The sequence below is a fragment of the Penicillium griseofulvum genome (assembly GCF_001561935.1).
Source record: "Penicillium griseofulvum strain PG3 chromosome Unknown contig_6, whole genome shotgun sequence".
Lineage (NCBI taxonomy): Eukaryota > Fungi > Ascomycota > Eurotiomycetes > Eurotiales > Aspergillaceae > Penicillium > Penicillium griseofulvum.
In genome coordinates, this window is record NW_024467419.1 from 206964 (window position 1) to 224413 (window position 17450).

The 17450-nt window shown below is 49.1% G+C and overlaps 8 protein-coding genes across 8 annotated transcripts; 4 read left to right on the forward strand and 4 right to left on the reverse strand.

The window, feature by feature from the left end:
* Positions 1–192: 192 nt before the first annotated feature.
* Positions 193–2798, forward strand: PGRI_072200 (DNA replication licensing factor MCM7; the record flags this gene model as incomplete). The annotated part of the gene is made up of 4 exons (XM_040794934.1): positions 193–507; positions 565–695; positions 753–2673; positions 2730–2798. 4 exons carry the CDS (start codon positions 193–195, stop codon positions 2796–2798), a joined length of 2436 nt encoding a protein of 811 aa, XP_040652611.1.
* Positions 2799–3168: 370 nt separating this feature from the next.
* Positions 3169–3525, reverse strand: PGRI_072210 (putative adhesin; the record flags this gene model as incomplete). The annotated part of the gene is made up of 1 exon (XM_040794935.1): positions 3169–3525. One exon carries the CDS (start codon positions 3523–3525, stop codon positions 3169–3171), a length of 357 nt encoding a protein of 118 aa, XP_040652612.1.
* Positions 3526–4937: 1412 nt separating this feature from the next.
* Positions 4938–6298, reverse strand: PGRI_072220 (ATP-dependent (S)-NAD(P)H-hydrate dehydratase; the record flags this gene model as incomplete). The annotated part of the gene is made up of 6 exons (XM_040794936.1): positions 4938–5819; positions 5871–5903; positions 5953–5963; positions 6022–6068; positions 6116–6155; positions 6205–6298. The coding sequence occupies 6 exons, from the start codon at positions 6296–6298 to the stop codon at positions 4938–4940; spliced, it is 1107 nt and encodes a 368-aa protein (XP_040652613.1).
* A 382-nt stretch (positions 6299–6680) lies between these two features.
* PGRI_072230 (uncharacterized protein) lies at positions 6681–7806 on the reverse strand (the record flags this gene model as incomplete). The annotated part of the gene is made up of 2 exons (XM_040794937.1): positions 6681–7739; positions 7801–7806. The coding sequence occupies 2 exons, from the start codon at positions 7804–7806 to the stop codon at positions 6681–6683; spliced, it is 1065 nt and encodes a 354-aa protein (XP_040652614.1).
* Positions 7807–8445: 639 nt separating this feature from the next.
* Positions 8446–8832, forward strand: aspf8 (ribosomal protein P2; the record flags this gene model as incomplete). Its single annotated transcript, XM_040794938.1, has 2 exons — positions 8446–8604; positions 8662–8832. The coding sequence occupies 2 exons, from the start codon at positions 8446–8448 to the stop codon at positions 8830–8832; spliced, it is 330 nt and encodes a 109-aa protein (XP_040652615.1).
* Positions 8833–9549: 717 nt separating this feature from the next.
* Positions 9550–10547, forward strand: PGRI_072250 (40S ribosomal protein uS19; the record flags this gene model as incomplete). The annotated part of the gene is made up of 5 exons (XM_040794939.1): positions 9550–9567; positions 9635–9653; positions 9857–9914; positions 10126–10422; positions 10478–10547. 5 exons carry the CDS (start codon positions 9550–9552, stop codon positions 10545–10547), a joined length of 462 nt encoding a protein of 153 aa, XP_040652616.1.
* A 1117-nt stretch (positions 10548–11664) lies between these two features.
* On the forward strand, positions 11665–13470 carry PGRI_072260 (acyl--CoA ligase; the record flags this gene model as incomplete). The annotated part of the gene is made up of 3 exons (XM_040794940.1): positions 11665–11764; positions 11829–12464; positions 12518–13470. 3 exons carry the CDS (start codon positions 11665–11667, stop codon positions 13468–13470), a joined length of 1689 nt encoding a protein of 562 aa, XP_040652617.1.
* A 175-nt stretch (positions 13471–13645) lies between these two features.
* PGRI_072270 (uncharacterized protein) lies at positions 13646–16279 on the reverse strand (the record flags this gene model as incomplete). Its single annotated transcript, XM_040794941.1, has 5 exons — positions 13646–14214; positions 14391–14693; positions 15109–15517; positions 15575–15994; positions 16052–16279. 5 exons carry the CDS (start codon positions 16277–16279, stop codon positions 13646–13648), a joined length of 1929 nt encoding a protein of 642 aa, XP_040652618.1.
* Between the last annotated feature and the right edge of the window lie 1171 nt (positions 16280–17450).

Below are 17450 nucleotides of genomic sequence, written 5' to 3' on the forward strand. Positions count from 1 at the left end.
TAACTGATAGTCCGCAATAATTGATACCTTTCCTAATCAGGTTAGTGTCATTTGTGGGCGCGTGTTGACCTCGCGTTCGCGTTTTACCAGCTAATTTGGAAGAGGCTCGGATAGCCACTGGACCCTCTTCTCTATTTATCCCCGAATCCCACTATCGATTCTTTGCGCTTCAATTGAGCGCAATTCGTTATTATGTCTCTCCTTCAGTACCCCCCGCCTGTGGATTATTCCGCGCAACTGAGTGGCTTTAAGGATTTCTTGCAGGGGTTCAAGACCTTCCAATCGTCCTCGGAAGCCGCTGCGACCGAGGCTTTGGAGGATCTCAACATCGATGACGGCCAGACTAGCGATGAATATGATTTCATGGATGATGTTGATGAGACGAATGGAAACACCCGTGGAGCAAGGAGACACCGGGAGCCGAAGCTCAAGTACATGCAAATTCTGCAAGATATCGCAAACCGGGATAAATCTAATATCTTGATTGAGTTGGATGACCTCGCAATTGTAAGTGCCCAATATGAGCCCCCTTCACTGAATTCCAGCTCATAGGAATGGTAATAGTTCGAGAAATCCATGCCCGAGGGACAAGACCTGAAGCTCGTTGAATCTATCGAAAAGAACACAAAACGCTATATCGATGTTGTTTCTCAAGCGGTCGATGAGGTTATGCCCAGGGAGACGAAGGATGTCACGTATGTCGAATTTGTTTCTATGCGAATGCACTGGCTGCTAAACTAATTGGTGCGCAGGTTCAAAGATGATGTGCTTGATGTGATCATGTCTCAGCGTGAGAAGCGAAATGAGACTATGGAAACTGCAATGGAGGCCGACATGGACGCTGCTGCGACCGCCCCAGCGATGTTCCCTCCGGAGCTCACTCGCAGATATACCCTCAACTTCAAGCCCCTCACACCTTCGGGGTCTAGCGCCGAGCGCGCTTCCAAGGCCCTCGCCGTCCGCTATGTTCGTGGTGAGCACCTGGGTACCTTGATTACAGTCCGCGGTATCACCACCCGCGTCTCAGATGTCAAGCCAGCTGTACAGATCAACGCCTACACCTGCGATCGCTGTGGCTGCGAAGTGTTCCAGCCCATCACCACCAAGCAATTCCTTCCCTTGACCGAGTGTCTGTCAGAAGAATGCAAGAAGAACAATTCAAAGGGTCAGCTCTTCCTGTCAACTCGTGCATCGAAGTTTGTCCCTTTCCAGGAGGTGAAGATCCAGGAAATGGCCGACCAGGTCCCCGTGGGCCATATTCCTCGCACTTTGACTATTCACTGCCACGGCGCTCTGACTCGCCAACTGAACCCCGGTGATGTTATTGACGTGGCAGGCATCTTTTTGCCCACACCTTACACTGGTTTCCGCGCTATTCGCGCCGGCCTGTTGACTGACACATACTTGGAAGCCCAGCACATCACCCAGCACAAGAAGTCCTACAACGAGATGGGTATGGATAGCCGTACTCTCCGCAAAATTGAGCAGCACTTGCGCTCCGGTAACATGTACGAGTACCTTTCACGGTCGATTGCACCCGAAATCTACGGGCACCTTGATGTGAAGAAGGCATTGTTGTTGCTCCTGATTGGTGGTGTCACGAAAGAGATGGGTGACGGCATGCACATTCGTGGAGATATCAACATCTGCTTGATGGGTGACCCTGGTGTGGCCAAGTCCCAGCTTCTCCGATACATTACTAAGGTTGCTCCTCGTGGCGTGTACACCACCGGACGAGGAAGCAGTGGTGTCGGTCTCACCGCTGCAGTGATGAGAGATCCCGTCACAGATGAGATGGTGCTGGAGGGAGGTGCCCTTGTTCTTGCAGACAACGGTATCTGCTGTATTGATGAGTTTGACAAGATGGAGGACTCGGACCGGACAGCTATTCACGAAGTGATGGAACAGCAAACAATCTCCATTTCCAAGGCTGGTATCACAACTACCCTCAACGCTCGTACTTCCATCCTGGCAGCGGCCAACCCGCTATATGGCCGCTACAACCCTCGGGTGTCACCCGTGGAGAACATTAACCTGCCCGCCGCTTTGCTCTCTCGTTTCGATGTCATGTTCCTGCTTCTGGATACTCCATCTCGCGAGGGCGACGAGGAGCTGGCCCACCACGTCACTTACGTCCACATGCACAACAAGCACCCGGAAAACGAAGAATCCGGCGTTTTGTTCACTCCCCACGAGGTCCGTCAGTACGTTGCCAAGGCACGCACATTCCGCCCTATTGTACCTACCAGCGTTTCAGACTACATGGTTGGTGCTTATGTGGCCATGCGCAAGAGACAAAAGATCGATGAGTCCAAGAAGAGGCAGTTCTCTCACGTCAGTCCCCGTACTCTGCTCGGTATCGTTCGTCTTTCGCAGGCCCTTGCTCGTCTTCGCTTCAGCGAAGAGGTTGTTCGCGAGGATGTCGATGAGGCTCTACGTCTCATTGAGATCAGTAAGGCTTCTCTGTACAATGACGGCGAGCAGGGTGCCGACAACACCCCATCTAGCAAGATCTACAACTTGATCCGTAGCATGAAGGAGAGTGGTGCTGCTGCCGTTGGAGATGGCGAGGAAGGAGAGATGAGCATGAGACGTATTCGTGAGCGCGTGCTGGCTCGAGGATTCACTGAGGATAACCTTACCATGACTATCGATGAATATGCCGAGATGAACGTAAGTTTTGATATCTCCAGAAGCTTAATGTCCTCATTTACTAACGTTTTCTATAGCTCTGGCAAGTCACTGGCAACGGCACACGTCTGCTCTTCACTGAAGTCGACGGCGATATGGACATGTAATTGTGAAGTTCATTCTGTTTTTCTCTTAAATGTCGATCGGGCTTTTTATACGTGTTTTAAGATGCATGTGAAACTGGCTGGAATTACGGCGGGTGTTTCGGTGTATTGGGGAAATGGAGTCGGTTCTTATGAATTCGTAGGGTTAAGACCTTCCAAGGGTTACGAATCTACTTTTGTAATCTGCATTTACATCTCTTCTATTCAACTAAACCAATTTTATTTTAAAGATTGGAGACAAGCACACATAACATCTGCTAGATTATCTCACGCTATGGACCTAACCCAGGACTTTGGGCGTATCGCACTACTCCCATTGGTTTGGATGTCGCGCCTCCTACTACCAACACACTCCTACCCCGGACCGTTGATACTAAGCCGGGCACTTCCATTGAAGTTCGACCTCCTTGCAAAGATCAGAAGGCGCAGCCCACGGATCGGCACACTGGGTGTTGCAAGGTGTGTTTTCAGGAACGAAAACAAGGAACTCGTAGTTCGGCATCGGCAGACGGAACTGATGGTACAAGTCGTTATTGTACTTAGACGCCTTGAAGCCAGCACGACAGGCGCAGTGGAAGGATGTACCCGTGTTGATGCACGAGGTCGACGGGTCACACTTGTTCTCGCCTGAGATAGGGCTGCAGGTGCCACACTTGGGCGGCGACCCTGTTGAATCAGCGGCCACAAGAGAGACGGTAGCGATGACCGTGGCGATGATGGAGAAATGCATCTTGATGGATGATTGAATTTAAGTATAGACTTGGAGTAGGTCTAGCGACTTGTGTCGAGGGATTGGTTTCTGATGGCGTTGTCCTCTGCTGGGACATTTGCCATCTTATATACTTGTCTCCAAGAGCATATATGCTTTGTGAATCATTAGGTTCTGTGTGCTCCTTTTTTGGGAAGAAGCTATTCTCTCTATTCCCTGCGAAGCCCATAAGCCTTGTGTTGCGTCACGAGGTCATTTTCGGCCTGGGCTTCCCCGTATACTTTGTAGGTTGGTCCACGGACCTGGGTTTCCCAGTATACGCTGGCCCGTGAAGGAGAGGATACCCGTAGATACTACGGTTGGACTATTGAAATGTTAGCGGTTGACCTCTGGGATCATGTATCGGCCCTCTATCTGATGTCCTATGATCGGGCAGGATGGCAAAGCAAAAAAAAGCTGGGGTTGTGAACACGAGGTCTGGAACAGCGCCTTAAAACACCACCAATGCTTATCAGTTTAGGTGATGTCGATGGTTTCTTAGCTCAACATTGCCTTTGAGCAGCATGCCTAAGTCTGCTCGGGTTTGGCAATATCGATTCAGGGAGGGCTTGAGGCGGGGTGCATGTCTCAGGCAAATACCCTAGCACATTCAGATATCGACGCCAATAGCCGCATGGAAATGCGGAGAGTTTGACTTGCCAAGCACAACTGTCTCACATTGCTTGAAGTCTTTTTACGAGTAGGGTATTCTTTGATATAGTCAGACTTGTGCAAATAACTTTCTCCTATGCAAGTTTGACGTGGCAAAAGGTAAATGAAAAGAAAGCCAGACAGCGAAAGTTGGGCACTGGTTACTCGAGATTGAAGCAGGGGATGTGACACGTTGTCTTTGGTTTCTATTTACACTGCATGGAATCAAGGGCAGCTAAGTAGGGGGTCCAAATAACACGAGTCAGCATAATGATGTCGTGTTGTCAGATGACATTTATTGGCCGGTAAAATTATATTCTCATCTAATGGTCGGTAGTTAGGGCCGGTCCGAGGTTCGAGTCTCAAGCATGAGCGCCGAAAGACGGGGGCTAACCATGCTAATCAATGGATTACTGAAAGCCGAAACTCACATAGTATGAGCTGTTTCTTTATCCCAGGTGAAATGAAAGCCATGGACAATATGCCCTATTCACCACCTACAAAGTCAGGGCGGTTGAGATTGCAATATTGGAACGGGATTAATAAGTACAAAATGCAGGTTCGAGACTCTTCTTTTTGGTAACTGTAGACATCTCTTTGGAAACCATAATAGTGGAAGAAACATGTTTCATTGGTGAATTCACGTGCAGCTGGAGGCTTGGAGATACGATCTGATGTGCTCCAAGAGCTGCATAGTCTTTCTCGTACATAGATGCATGGCTAGTAACATTTTACATGGAAGCCTAAAGGTGCGTCTTAGACTTGTCCGGCTCTCCAATTAGGCTCAAAAACACCCCATGAACCTCATCAGTCAGATCACTGGCCTGCATGCTGCGCCCCTTGGCTGCAAAAGCTCGTCGCGAACACTCTCGTGTAATGCTACTCCCCGCCCAAGCCGCTAATAGCAGTGTCGTTACTGGGGACATGCGCTTGGTCTCAGAATCGAGCTCTGTCTGAACTTCTTCCTTACTCTGTGCCTCTTTCTCGTTGTCGTGCTCGCCAGAGTCCCACAATTTGTCGTGATAAGCCGCTCGCCAGGCAAGGAATGTGCCCAGTGATCCTGTCAGAGTGTCTCCTTGACCGCCGCTGCGCTTCAAGCCTCCCTTGCCATCAGAGATGAGACTAGTAACCCCGTTGGAGATCACGTCTTGAGGACCCTTTTGGACAATCGTCACACCGCCGAGGGCTTGGGATAGCTGCTCACACGCATCTGATGCTTTGCTAGTGGTGTCGCCGTTTCCACCTTCCGCAATCTCCGCTTGGCTGGCGACCTTGACACCCATCGCTTTGGCTAGACGGCTAAACTCTACCACATTTGGCGTGAGAATGCATTCCTTGTAGCCTTTGACCAGACTCGGGTCTTGCGTCACAATCAGTAATCCATCTGCATCCAGCACAAATGGGATGGATCGCGACCGCGCCTCCTTGATCACTTCCGCAACCACCTTTAGCGTCACGCCGTCGCGGCCGAGACCTGGTCCAATCACAAGTGCATGGAGGCGAGATAGCATCCCGATAATCGGACCCGCCAGTGATGGTGCATCAATTGAATTGGGATCCTTCACAGTGTCACAGCTTGGAAGCAATGGGTGTACCATCAAATTGGGAGAGTATCCCTTGATAACCTGTGCATAACATTTTAGAGTAGGTTCGATGTAGGCCGGATGTTAGCTTACCGGTGCAGCGGATCGTTCGCAGAGTACGTGGCTCTGGTGGCCGTTAGTCTTTTGCAAAAGGTATATAATCCTTAGCGCATACCATATCACATCCTGTAATTCGAGAGTCAACATATTTGGTGGAGGATATGGGTTTGTTTAGGGGACGTACCAAGTCTTGCAGAGGCCATTGCTGAAAAGTATGGAGCTCCGGTGTAGCTTCTAAGAGTTAGTAGGATACTATTGTCGTTTGGTAGAGAACGTACTCAACGCAGCCTCCAATAACGGCTACACGGCCGAGCTGTCCTAGACTAATAGTCAGCGGATATCGATTACTCCAACCCGATCGACGGACCTTTGTGGAAGCTTTCAAGCATTGGAGGTACAATCTTGCGCACCTTGCTGAAGAGCACCTTTGATGAAACCGAGACATGATGGACGGACTCCATGATAGAATGTGTTGAAGTGGAATATATTGTAGAAGATACCAAGATAAGTTCTGAAGGTTATGAGGTGGGTGATGTCACCCAAGTGGGGCATAGCTTGTAGTTCCAAGGTTGTTCAACGGGACAGCCGATGACTTCAATATAAAATGTAACTACGTAAGTACACCATAGTCCAAAAAAAAAAAAGATGAAGGTGATATTGGAATAGCGCTCGCTACTGATGGTGCTTCAAAGAAGAAACAATAAATGAAGGCCCCGTCTATGGACACCCCGAACGCTCATAATGCGGAGTTAATATGTAGTCCTACCCAAAACAAAAGAGATCAAAAGTACTCAGAAGTATAAAAAAGTAAAGAAATTGAAGAGTATGAGAACATCCCAAACTTCAACGCTTGCCTCGAGAAGCAAGAGCAGCCAATTTCCGCTGGCGCTCCAACTTCTCTTTCTTAGCCGCCATTTCTGCCCGCAGCTCTTTCTCGTCCTCTCGTTTGGCATATGCCAATGCAGCCGCCTCTTCGCGATCGACATCATCTATTCCAGCCTCCATGTCGGATGATGCATCGGAGTAGTAATCGTCGTAGCCACCGAGGTCGCCCTCATCTTCTTCGTCAGTTCCGAGATATTCGTTCTGGCGGGAGTTGCGAGACTGGTATCGACGGTCTTTTCCGCCACGATTTGACGGCAGGCCCGCAGTTCCACGGTAGATAGGTGGCTCGGGAGTTTGAGTCGGCTTGGCCGTGCCCTTGTATGAGGGCTCCTGTGAATCACGCTGCCGGATAGCAGGCTTATCCTTGGCAGAAACACCCGGTCCAGCTTTCCTTCCCGATCGCGCTTCTTTCTCTTTTGCCTGCATTTCCATCATGCGCCGTTTTCTCTCCACTTTGGTAAGTCTCTCTTTGGGACCGGCTTGGTGGCGTAGTAGGCCTACTCCCACAGGTACCGTCTCTTGCTTAGCTTTTGCCTGGGCCATTATCTCCGCAAAAGATCCTTTGGGTGGCGGCTTCGATTGTGTGGGAGCGGCTGCCGGGGTGGGTCTGGAGTTGGGCGCCTTCTGCGAAGATGCCACTTTGGGGGCCGCAGCCAAGCTAGGTTTAGGGGTAGGCTTGGACAGGGCTTGCTTGGGGATGTTGGCCGAGGCTGGTTTTGGCGCAACTTTTGTTGCTGTGGATGGTACAGTTGGCTTCGTGGTAAGCATAGGCTTCATTCCAGCAGGGCTATTTGTCGCCCTGCTTTCAGGTTTTGGTGCCCGGGGCAGCTGGTCCTCAGCTTTGCGCTTAATCCCTCCACTAATATTCCCACTGGTCGGAGGCGCCTGACGCACAGCGATCGGCTTTCGATCCTCTTTTTTGGGGATTGAAGCAGGTGCAGGCGAGGTAGGTGCCTGAGTTGGTGGCAGTTGCGCGGGCTTACCCGTCTGAAGAGACGAGAGAACGGAATCGAGAAACTATTATATGTCAGTCAAAAATGAAATAAACCGAAACAAAGAGGAAGATAGGTAGTCATACACTCATTGTGGATTTATAGGAGCAATATCCTGAGGAGTGTAAAGTCGAAGAGTGGTACAGAGAAGAAGTCGCTCACCGTCGATATTTGGTACGACTAAGTAACTTCATGACTCCGAGCCCGATACCATGAGAATAGATCTCTAGCTTGGCTTGTTCCGGATTTTCTGTTATTCCAATATAACAGAACTGTCACAAGCAAATGACACGCCTGACTTGGCCCAAGAGCTTTCTAGGCAGAGAGGTATATATTGCGTGGCGAGTGGTAGGCAGAAAGGTGTATAAGCCAACATTCAATTGTCAAGGCCGGATATGAGATAGTCACGTGATACCAAACACCCTGCGCCACACCTACTCGCTTAGAAGTCCCGCCGACACTAGCCACACCCACTCGCACCACCTTTTTTTCCAGATTTTGAGCCTTCGGTTAATCCTTCGTCAACCAACCTCTTTCCACCAGAACTCGACGTTGCAGTCTCCGCCCAATTCGCGGTTAAATCGATTGTTTCTCTTGTTCAGATAATAATCACAAACGGTATGCAAATCTCATTTTCGTGTCTATCAGCCGATTTCGCGGCATGAAAAGTGCGATCGCATCCAATCTTGAACTTTGTTGCTAATGAAGATTTTTTGCCCAGTCCTTTCAAAATGAAGTATCTCGCTGCCTACCTCCTCCTCGCCCTTGCCGGCAACGAGGCCCCCTCCTCCGACGATATCAAGGCTGTCCTCTCCTCCGTCGGTATCGATGCTGAGGGTGACCGTCTCGAGAAGGTCATCTCCGAGCTCCAGGGCAAGGACCTCCAGGAGGTTAGTGATCGAATTCGCATATATCTGACGTGAACCGCATGCTGACTTTCTATATAGCTGATCGCTGAGGGCTCTACCAAGCTTGCTTCCGTTCCCACCGGCGGTGCTGGTGCCGGTGCTGCCCCTGCCGCTGCCGCTGCCGGTGGTGCCGCCGCTCCCGCTGAGGAGAAGGTCGAGGAGAAGGAGGAGGAGTCCGATGAGGATATGGGCTTCGGTCTCTTCGATTAAGCGCTTTAATCGAATGCCTAAAAATCATGGTTCTGGGGAACAGATGTTTGGTTGGTTCGTCAGTCCGGGCAAGATTTGCGCCGGTTGGCTTCTCAAGTATGTTTGGTTAAGACTGTTTTGATACAGTTGCAACTCTTCATGTGAGCTGGAATAAGCTCCTACTAGCCAATACGATTCGTCTGACCTTGACTACAACTTTTCTCATTTTTAATACGTAGTTCTTGAAAGATCGCCGGGACCCGCTCAACGTCTAAGCAATAGCGTGTAGCCAAATTCTCTTTGGAGAACTAGAGGCTCAGCTTCACTATCCACGTCATGATAATTAAATGTACTCAGATAAGGACCATCAACAACCTCCGATTGTGATACAACGTGTATGTCAGCCCCGGGAGCGTGATGGGTAATCATAGTACAATAAATGACATTTAAAAGTACAAGCATTTTAGGTGGCATGCCCAAGCAAAATGGAGTAAATCAAGATTACAAAGAATTCTGTTACAAGGCAAAAACGAATATTTCAAAATAGATTACATGTAACCCAAAAGGGTATAGTGTCTAGGGCTTGGAACCTACCCGTCGCTTAACGAGCGCTGCCCACCTCGTAGAGCCTGTGTGCTAGCAGCCCGACCGCTCAGCGACACGACAATTTCCGACAACTCATCTTCCTTCGCTTTTCGAGATACGGTCGAAAGGCGGTTTACAGGAATATCTGCAAAAATGGCTGACATCGAATACGTGAGTTTTTTTTTTTGTCCTAGGCCTTCAAGCCCGTGCGATATACTAACATGGAGTTTTCATCTAGAACGCCGAGGAGGCTGCCGGTACGTTATGAAGAATCAACCCCTATCCCCACCTATCGCCCATGGACAGAAGACCCGAATGAGAGGAGAGGATGCGCATTACGATCAACTATACGATGAATATTGTGAAGAAATATACATTAGCGGGGAACGACATGGACCTGGGATACAGCAGACACACTACAACAATGATCGCAGACGCTGACTGAACCTTCGCCGAACAGAGATCAAGAAGAGAAGGCAGTTCCGCAAGTTCTCTTACCGCGGCATTGACCTCGACCAGTACGTTACCATTGCCAACCATCGAACCTTGAGCATCCATTCGCAGCCAGTGCCTCGTGAGACGGATTTGAATATGATCATATGCCATGTCAACAACCATTGCGGATGAATCACATGTGGCATTTCACTTCTCGCCTCTGGGGCGCTGCATTGCGAATGGATAAAGGACCGAAAGTTTAAAGGACATTGGTCTAACAGAATCCTTCTACAGGCTCCTCGACCTTTCCTCCGAGCAGCTCCGTGATGTCGTTCACGCCCGTGCCCGCAGACGTTTCAACCGCGGCCTGAAGCGCAAGCCCATGGGTCTCATCAAGAAGCTCCGCAAGGCCAAGCAGGAGGCCAAGCCCAACGAGAAGCCCGATCTCGTCAAGACCCACCTCCGTGACATGATCGTCGTCCCCGAGATGATCGGTTCCGTCGTCGGTATCTACTCCGGTAAGGAGTTCAACCAGGTTGAGATCAAGCCCGAGATGGTTGGCCACTACCTGGCTGAGTTCTCTATCTCTTAGTATGTGCTCCCTAGATTCCCCACAACTACCACCAAATCACTAACAACCTACCAGCAAGCCCGTCAAGCACGGTCGTCCCGGTATCGGTGCCACCCACTCTTCCCGTTTCATTCCCCTCAAGTAAACGATTTCAAACGATTCCCCTCGGAGTGGCGTGTGGAGGAAATGGTGCTGGGAAAGCAAAAATGGAATTCAGCAAAACTCTCAACTGGGCTCTTTTTTTCAGCATGTATTTCCAGTGCGGGTCAGCTGTTTCCAACTCAATTTAAGATCTTGTCGGCATGAATCATCTTGGATCTGGATTTAGTCCCTCGTCAAATCTGGCGAGGTAAAAAAAGATACTCCTTCCTCGTCTCGCTTAGTGTCATCGGGGAAGGAGTCTAAATCTTAACGACACTACAAATTTCATTTCCAGGCACATTGTAGACCCAGTACAGCGGCACTCTAGACAACATTCAACCCCGTCTTCTGACAATAAGTCTAGGTCATTAGATTTATTGGGACTAGTCCATATGTTGTATTACTGTGAACTACTCCACAACTTGGACTCCGCAACCTTTACTCTGGGGAAGTGGGATGTCTCATTCAATTTGTCACTAGTTAGGTTCATTGGGTGGGCATCGCGTGTAAATAAGATATTGAATATAAATTAGCAAGAACTGGCAATATCTTTTCCAGTAAAATATCGTTGTAATGTATCGCTAGCCATGACTAAATATATGTAGCCCTAAATATATATATTTCTACAATGGCGAGTCGGCCGTTCAGAAACAGTGCTAGATCATTCACATCCTAGCATAGTTCATATATCAACTTTCTATTCGAGATATCTTTATATTTCCCGCTTCTACTCAACTGTTTTCATTCGGGACTCGGTCAAGGTGGCGATCGACGACTGTGGAGGCGATCAAACCGCCGAGATCTCCGAGTGCCGACCTCAAAGATCTAAATGATATCTCGATGATATCAACGGCTATCCTGCACAAACATCAACAGAGTAGATGATTAATTGAATTATGTAGTAGTAGACTGGAACTTCCAATCCAATTCTGAAAGGCGTAAAATCCCAACAAAGCTTTTTTTTAATTGGGTCCTTCGGTTGAGTTCTAATGCGGATGGCCGAGGCAAGCCGCGAGCCGAGAGTGCGGAGAAGTACCTTTCTTTAAGTAGTCGGTACCTTGCTCATGTCCACTACTTGCAAGGTTCCTCTCTCCACATTTCCGACTTAATTCTATTCCCTCATGCCTGTCTCCTCCAATTACCCCCTGGTCGACATCCCAGAAGTGGACCTCTGGACCTTTCTATTTGAGCGCAAGGATAGAGCTTATCCAGATGATAAGAGTGCGTGATAAGCATACGCTTGAATATAGGATTTCTCTTGAATTTCCTTACTGACTCCTACCAGTTCTCTATCAAGATGCTGATACACAACGCCATTACACATACAAGTCGCTCCGCGATGCCTCTCTAGATTTTGGAAAGGGCTTGAAAGCCCTCCATGAATGGCGCAAGAACGATGTACTGGCCCTCTTCACGCCAAACAGCATCGACACACCCGTGGTGATGTGGGGCACACTTTGGGCTGGCGGCATTCTGTCACCTGCGAACCCAGGTTACACGGTTGACGAGCTGGCCTTCCAGCTCAAGAACTCCGGTGCCAAGGGACTTGTAACGCAAGCACAGCTGCTGCCTGTTGCGAAGGAAGCCGCAAAGAGAGTCGGCATGTCTGAGGACCGCATTATTCTGATTGGAGACCAGCGGGATCCCGATGCGCGAATCAAGCATTTTACCTCTGTGCGCAATATCTCTGGTGCGACCCGCTACCGTAAGCAGAAGATCAATCCTGCGAAGGATGTGGCGTTCTTGGTTTATTCGTCTGGGACCACGGGTGTGCCTAAGGGTGTCATGTTGTCGCATCTGAATATCGTCGCCAATATTAGACAGCAGTACATTGGCGAGGGTGGAATGTTGAGTTGGGATGGTGGTCATGATGGAAAGGGTGATCGGGTTCTGGCATTTTTGCCGTTCTATCATATCTATGGTATGGCTTTCGAATTGCGATGCTCGAACAAGATACTAACTACAAGCCTCTAGGATTAACCTGCTTAATTACCCAGGCTTTATACAAGGGTTATCACTTGATCGTCATGGCGAAATTCGACATTGAAAAGTGGTGTGCACACGTGCAGAACTACCGCTGCACATTTAGTTACATCGTGCCTCCTGTGGTGTTGTTGCTAGGCAAGCACCCGGTCGTCGACAAGTATGACCTTTCCAGTCTTCGCATGATGAACTGCGGCGCCGCTCCTCTCACGCAAGAGCTGGTCGAGGCAGTCTACTCCCGCATCAAGGTTGGCATCAAGCAGGGCTACGGACTCAGCGAGACCAGCCCAACCACGCACTCTCAGCGATGGGAGGATTGGCGCGTGGCCATGGGTTCTGTTGGCCGCTTGATGCCTAATATGGAAGCTAAATATATGACTATGCCCGAGGATGGATCCGAGCCTAAGGAGGTTGACGTGGGCAAGGTTGGCGAATTGTACCTACGTGGACCTAACGTTTTCTTGGGCTACCACGAGAACCCAGAGGCTACCAAGGGCTGCTTGTCTGAGGATGGGTGGTTCCAGACTGGCGATGTTGGGTACCAGGACACCAAGGGCAATTTCTACATTACCGATCGTGTTAAGGAACTTATTAAGTATAAGGGTTTCCAGGTGCCTCCTGCTGAGCTGGAAGGATACCTGGTTGACAACGATGCCATCGATGATGTTGCTGTCATTGGCATTGAGAGTGAGACGCACGGTTCTGAGGTTCCTATGGCTTGTGTCGTTCGCAGCGCGAAGAGCAAGTCTTCTGGAATAAGCGAGAAGGATGAAGCAGCGAACATTATCAAATGGCTGGATAGCAAGGTCGCCAGCCACAAGCGTCTGCGTGGTGGTGTACAGTTTGTGAATGAGATCCCCAAGAATCCCAGTGGGAAGATCCTGCGTCGGATTCTGAAGCAGAAGTTCAAGGGGGCAGCCGAGACACCAAAAGCCAGGCTGTAAATGATTTCTCTTAGATAGGTACACAATATATGCATTAGATCCGTTCATGTTCATATTCATGGTGGTTTTTATACTTCAATGATGTAAGACCCGAAAAGTACCTATATCCATATCCATATCCAATACCAAGCCCTTTCCTAGTATAGGAACTTAGAGACTCGACCTCGAATCCAATCTAGGGGAAAAACCTCTTAACCATCCCCTCAACATCCTCCCCAACAACAGCATCAACCTTCTCCCTCGCAACCCTCTCAACAGCCCCCTCAACCTCTTCCTCCCCATTAACAAGATCAATCCACCCCTCCGTATCAGCCCTAGCAAGCAAAAGATCTGCAACAATCGCCACATCCTCCCGAGTAACACTTCCCCGACCCTTAGGCGTGATACCTAGCTCGACCTTCCGCGTCGCAGGCTGGTCAGTCAGGATCCCAGGCCGCAGGTTGATAGCCTGGAAAGGCCGGATCTGACCAGACGCACGCTTCCGCTGCGCAGCCAGTGCTGTCATGTACTCGTCGGCTTCTTGCTTTGCTTTCGCGTACGTCGGCAAGATTTCCGTGTTAGTCTTTACTATCCCCGCCCATTCGTCGTCCGGCATCCAGCTCGGCTGCTTACGTCGACTGCCGAGGTATGATACCATCAGGAACTTGCTTATGCCTGGTGTGGCGAAGGATGCTTCTATAAAGTGCTTCGCGGCTTCTTGGTCGATGGCGATTGTGCGTGCTGGACCGCCTTTGCCGCCCGCGCCTGTGGTGTAGTGTTAGTTTGTACTTGGGAATTGGGAATTTTCCATGGCGGATATAGAGGGATATGTGGTTTATGCTGTTCTTTGCTTGGAATTGTTTATGTGCATGTTGTGCGTTCTGATGTCCTCATAACGAATAGAAGTGGGTGCGGGGTGAGGGGGGTGAGGGGTGTCATACCAGCCGACCAGACAACATAGTCCGGTGCAACAGTATCAATGACCTTTTGGGCGTCTGAAGTACTCTTCACGTCCTCTAGACTCGATAGTAACACTTTGACGGTGCCCTTGAGGCCTTGACCTAGAGATAGAATTTCGCTTTCGTGTGAGGCGTTGCGGACGACGCTGGTTACATTCCAGCCTCGTTTGAGGAGGAGCGGAGTAAGGTGGAGGGCTACTTTTCCATGGCCGCCGAGTAGAAGGACATGCATTTTGGATGAGATTTGGATATGACCTTGTGTGTGTGAGAGAGAGGGTGAAGATGCTGGGACGTTGGTATTTATTTGTGATAGTTGATTGGGGAATGAACTGTTGAGTTGCGTCATCACCATGGATCACGTTGAACTTGGCATTGATTTATAATTGCGAAGAAACATTGTGTAGAAATTGAATGTACAAATTATGCCAATCTCAGATATTTTTACAGTATCATAGGTTAGAGAAGCATTCAATTTGAACCATGTATGGATGGCTGTATAGGTACAAAGGTGTCCAAAAGGACAATGCGACTAACAGTATATTTCACCTCATCATCCCCTAGATCAACCAAAAGAATTTGCATTCAAGATAGCTGGTATTTGCCTGGTTGGTATTATGCTAATCTGTGATCACCATTTGATCACCAGAAATCTAGCAAGAAGCACCAGAAGGCACGTTCTTGCACTTATCGCTAGTCTTACCACCAGTGATAGAGTTTCCAGCCCAGGTCCAGTCAGAGCAGCTACCGCTACCGCAAAGAATGAAGATGTCAGTAGCGCTGCTCTTAACGGTACCAGTGACCTTCTCGACAGTCAGGCCGGTGATGGGGACACCAGTAGTGGGTTTACCGGTAGGGCTACCGTTCTCATAATCCTGCTCGATAACAATACCGTAGGAAGAGATGTTGGACAGCTTGATGTTGGAGAAGGTCACACCAGAGACTGAACCAGTGGCCTTGTAGATGGTCTTGACACGCACGCCGTTGGCGGAGTTGGTCACAGTTGAGTCGGAGATGGTCACGTCCTTCACGACATTGTTGTCACGTCCACCGACGGATCCGATGGAGATACCGTGGCCGCCGGAGCAGTAGCCGCCGGTGAAGCTGATGTTCTAATGGACAATTGGTTAGTTGATTTGCGATTGTAAATATATCGTTTTACTGCTTACCTCGCCAGAGTTGACGGCCAGGCAGTCGTCCTGGTTCTTGATGTTGGCGTTGCTGATGGTGATGTGGGTGCTCTCACCAACATCGAAGGCATCGGTGTTGTGACCGCCATTCTTATCACCGTCAGAGTTATCGATGGTGATGTGGTCGAGGACCAGGTTGTCGGCTTGGACACTGAATGCCTGCACGGGGGTGTTCTTGACGTTCAGGCCAGTGATGGATGAATGGTCCAGGGAGTGGGCGTAGAAGAACTTGGGCTTGTCCTTTCCGCCATTAGTTCCCTTGCCGTCCCACCATCTGGCTCCGTCGCAGTTGATGACATGGCCTTCTGCGCCGCTGACTTCAATGTTTGAGCCGGCGAAGCGGATGAGAGGACCCTTCCACTCAGCATATTGGAAGGTAGTCTCGCCCTTGAAGATGACCTATATAAAAGCTATTAGATATTTCGTTATTGGCATTTGGACAACTGAGATATCTACCTTGGTGCCGTCATTCAGGTGGGAAAGGTCGAGAGTCTTGCCGGCAGGGACAGCGATGTTGTCCAGGATAATGGTAGAACAGGACTTCTGGCTAGCGCTGGCACTGGCAGCCGAGTTAAACGTGCAGGTTGAGGACGAGCGCTCAACGATCTCGGAAACACGAGAAGGAGCTGGGGCAGCGGACACAACGGCGCCGAGGGCCAGCATGGAAATGATAGATGTACGCATGTTGAAGTAGATGTCCGATCAACAGACAAGTAATAAAAGAGTGTAAATGTTCGGGACTAGCCCAATTGAATATGATAGGAAATGAGGAGAATGAATGAATAGATGTGTTTGAATAAGCTATTCCACCCGGCTTGGCCTTGATATTTAAATGCTTGGCCTGCAGAGGGTCCTGCTTCGAGTCTTTGCGCTAGTGCACTTATGAAACGGGACTATCACCATCTGACATGAGGTTGACGCCTATACTTAGTCGGAGAACTCATTGGATTAATTCAGGAGGCCTAGAGAGACATTGAATTCATCTCTTAGTGCTAGCTATGCCCATCCTGGCAATTTTCCGAAACCTTTAGATCCACCGAGTTGACTGTGACAACGATGCCGGAATAATTATCTTCGGGATATCATCGGCTAAATTGTCCGAGACATGTTGGACTGGGACGAACTGGTTATTGCCCAATTAGATATCTTAGATTGTATCCATGGATGCACATGGTCTTCGACCATGTGGAACTTCATTGTTGAAAGCCATGTGGAGCTCTATTGAGCTTGTGTTTCACGCCAAGCACTTAATTTAAAGAACTTTCGATATAGGGCTAGTCATACATATAGACCCAGGCATAAATATTGTGGCGCTGAAACATAAGTCCACTCTTTGATTCCGGTGTTTTGTTTAATTGGTGCCCTTTTACGGAGACAATTATCAACCAACATTGAAACTTTGTACTTAGTTTTACCGGAGATGCTCGCACACCTATTATAGTCTTCAAATGCTGATTCTAGACAGAAAATACCCGTGGACTTCCGTTCAGATGGGGTGATGGTGCTCCATCCAAGTTATAGGCCTGAAGATTCTCCACTGTGGCTTTGGACCGTGGGGCAATTTGATATCAGAAGTACTTCTCTCTTTTCTTTCCTTTCCTGTATCTCGAGAGAACAATATTGTTGAGAAAGTGCTCTATCTACCAAGAGTAAATGCATGGCACAGTTTTCAGCTACATGTAGCCAAGAACATAAGATGCAGTGATTATAGGTACCTATTTACTTCGTCTGCGAATTCCGCTTTAATTGAGGTAATGCTATTTGACCATCCACTCTGACTGGACGACCTCCTTGAATATTGGCCGGTCGTCAGGCTGGAATACCAACATCATCAATAACAGTTGATTCCTCGCTG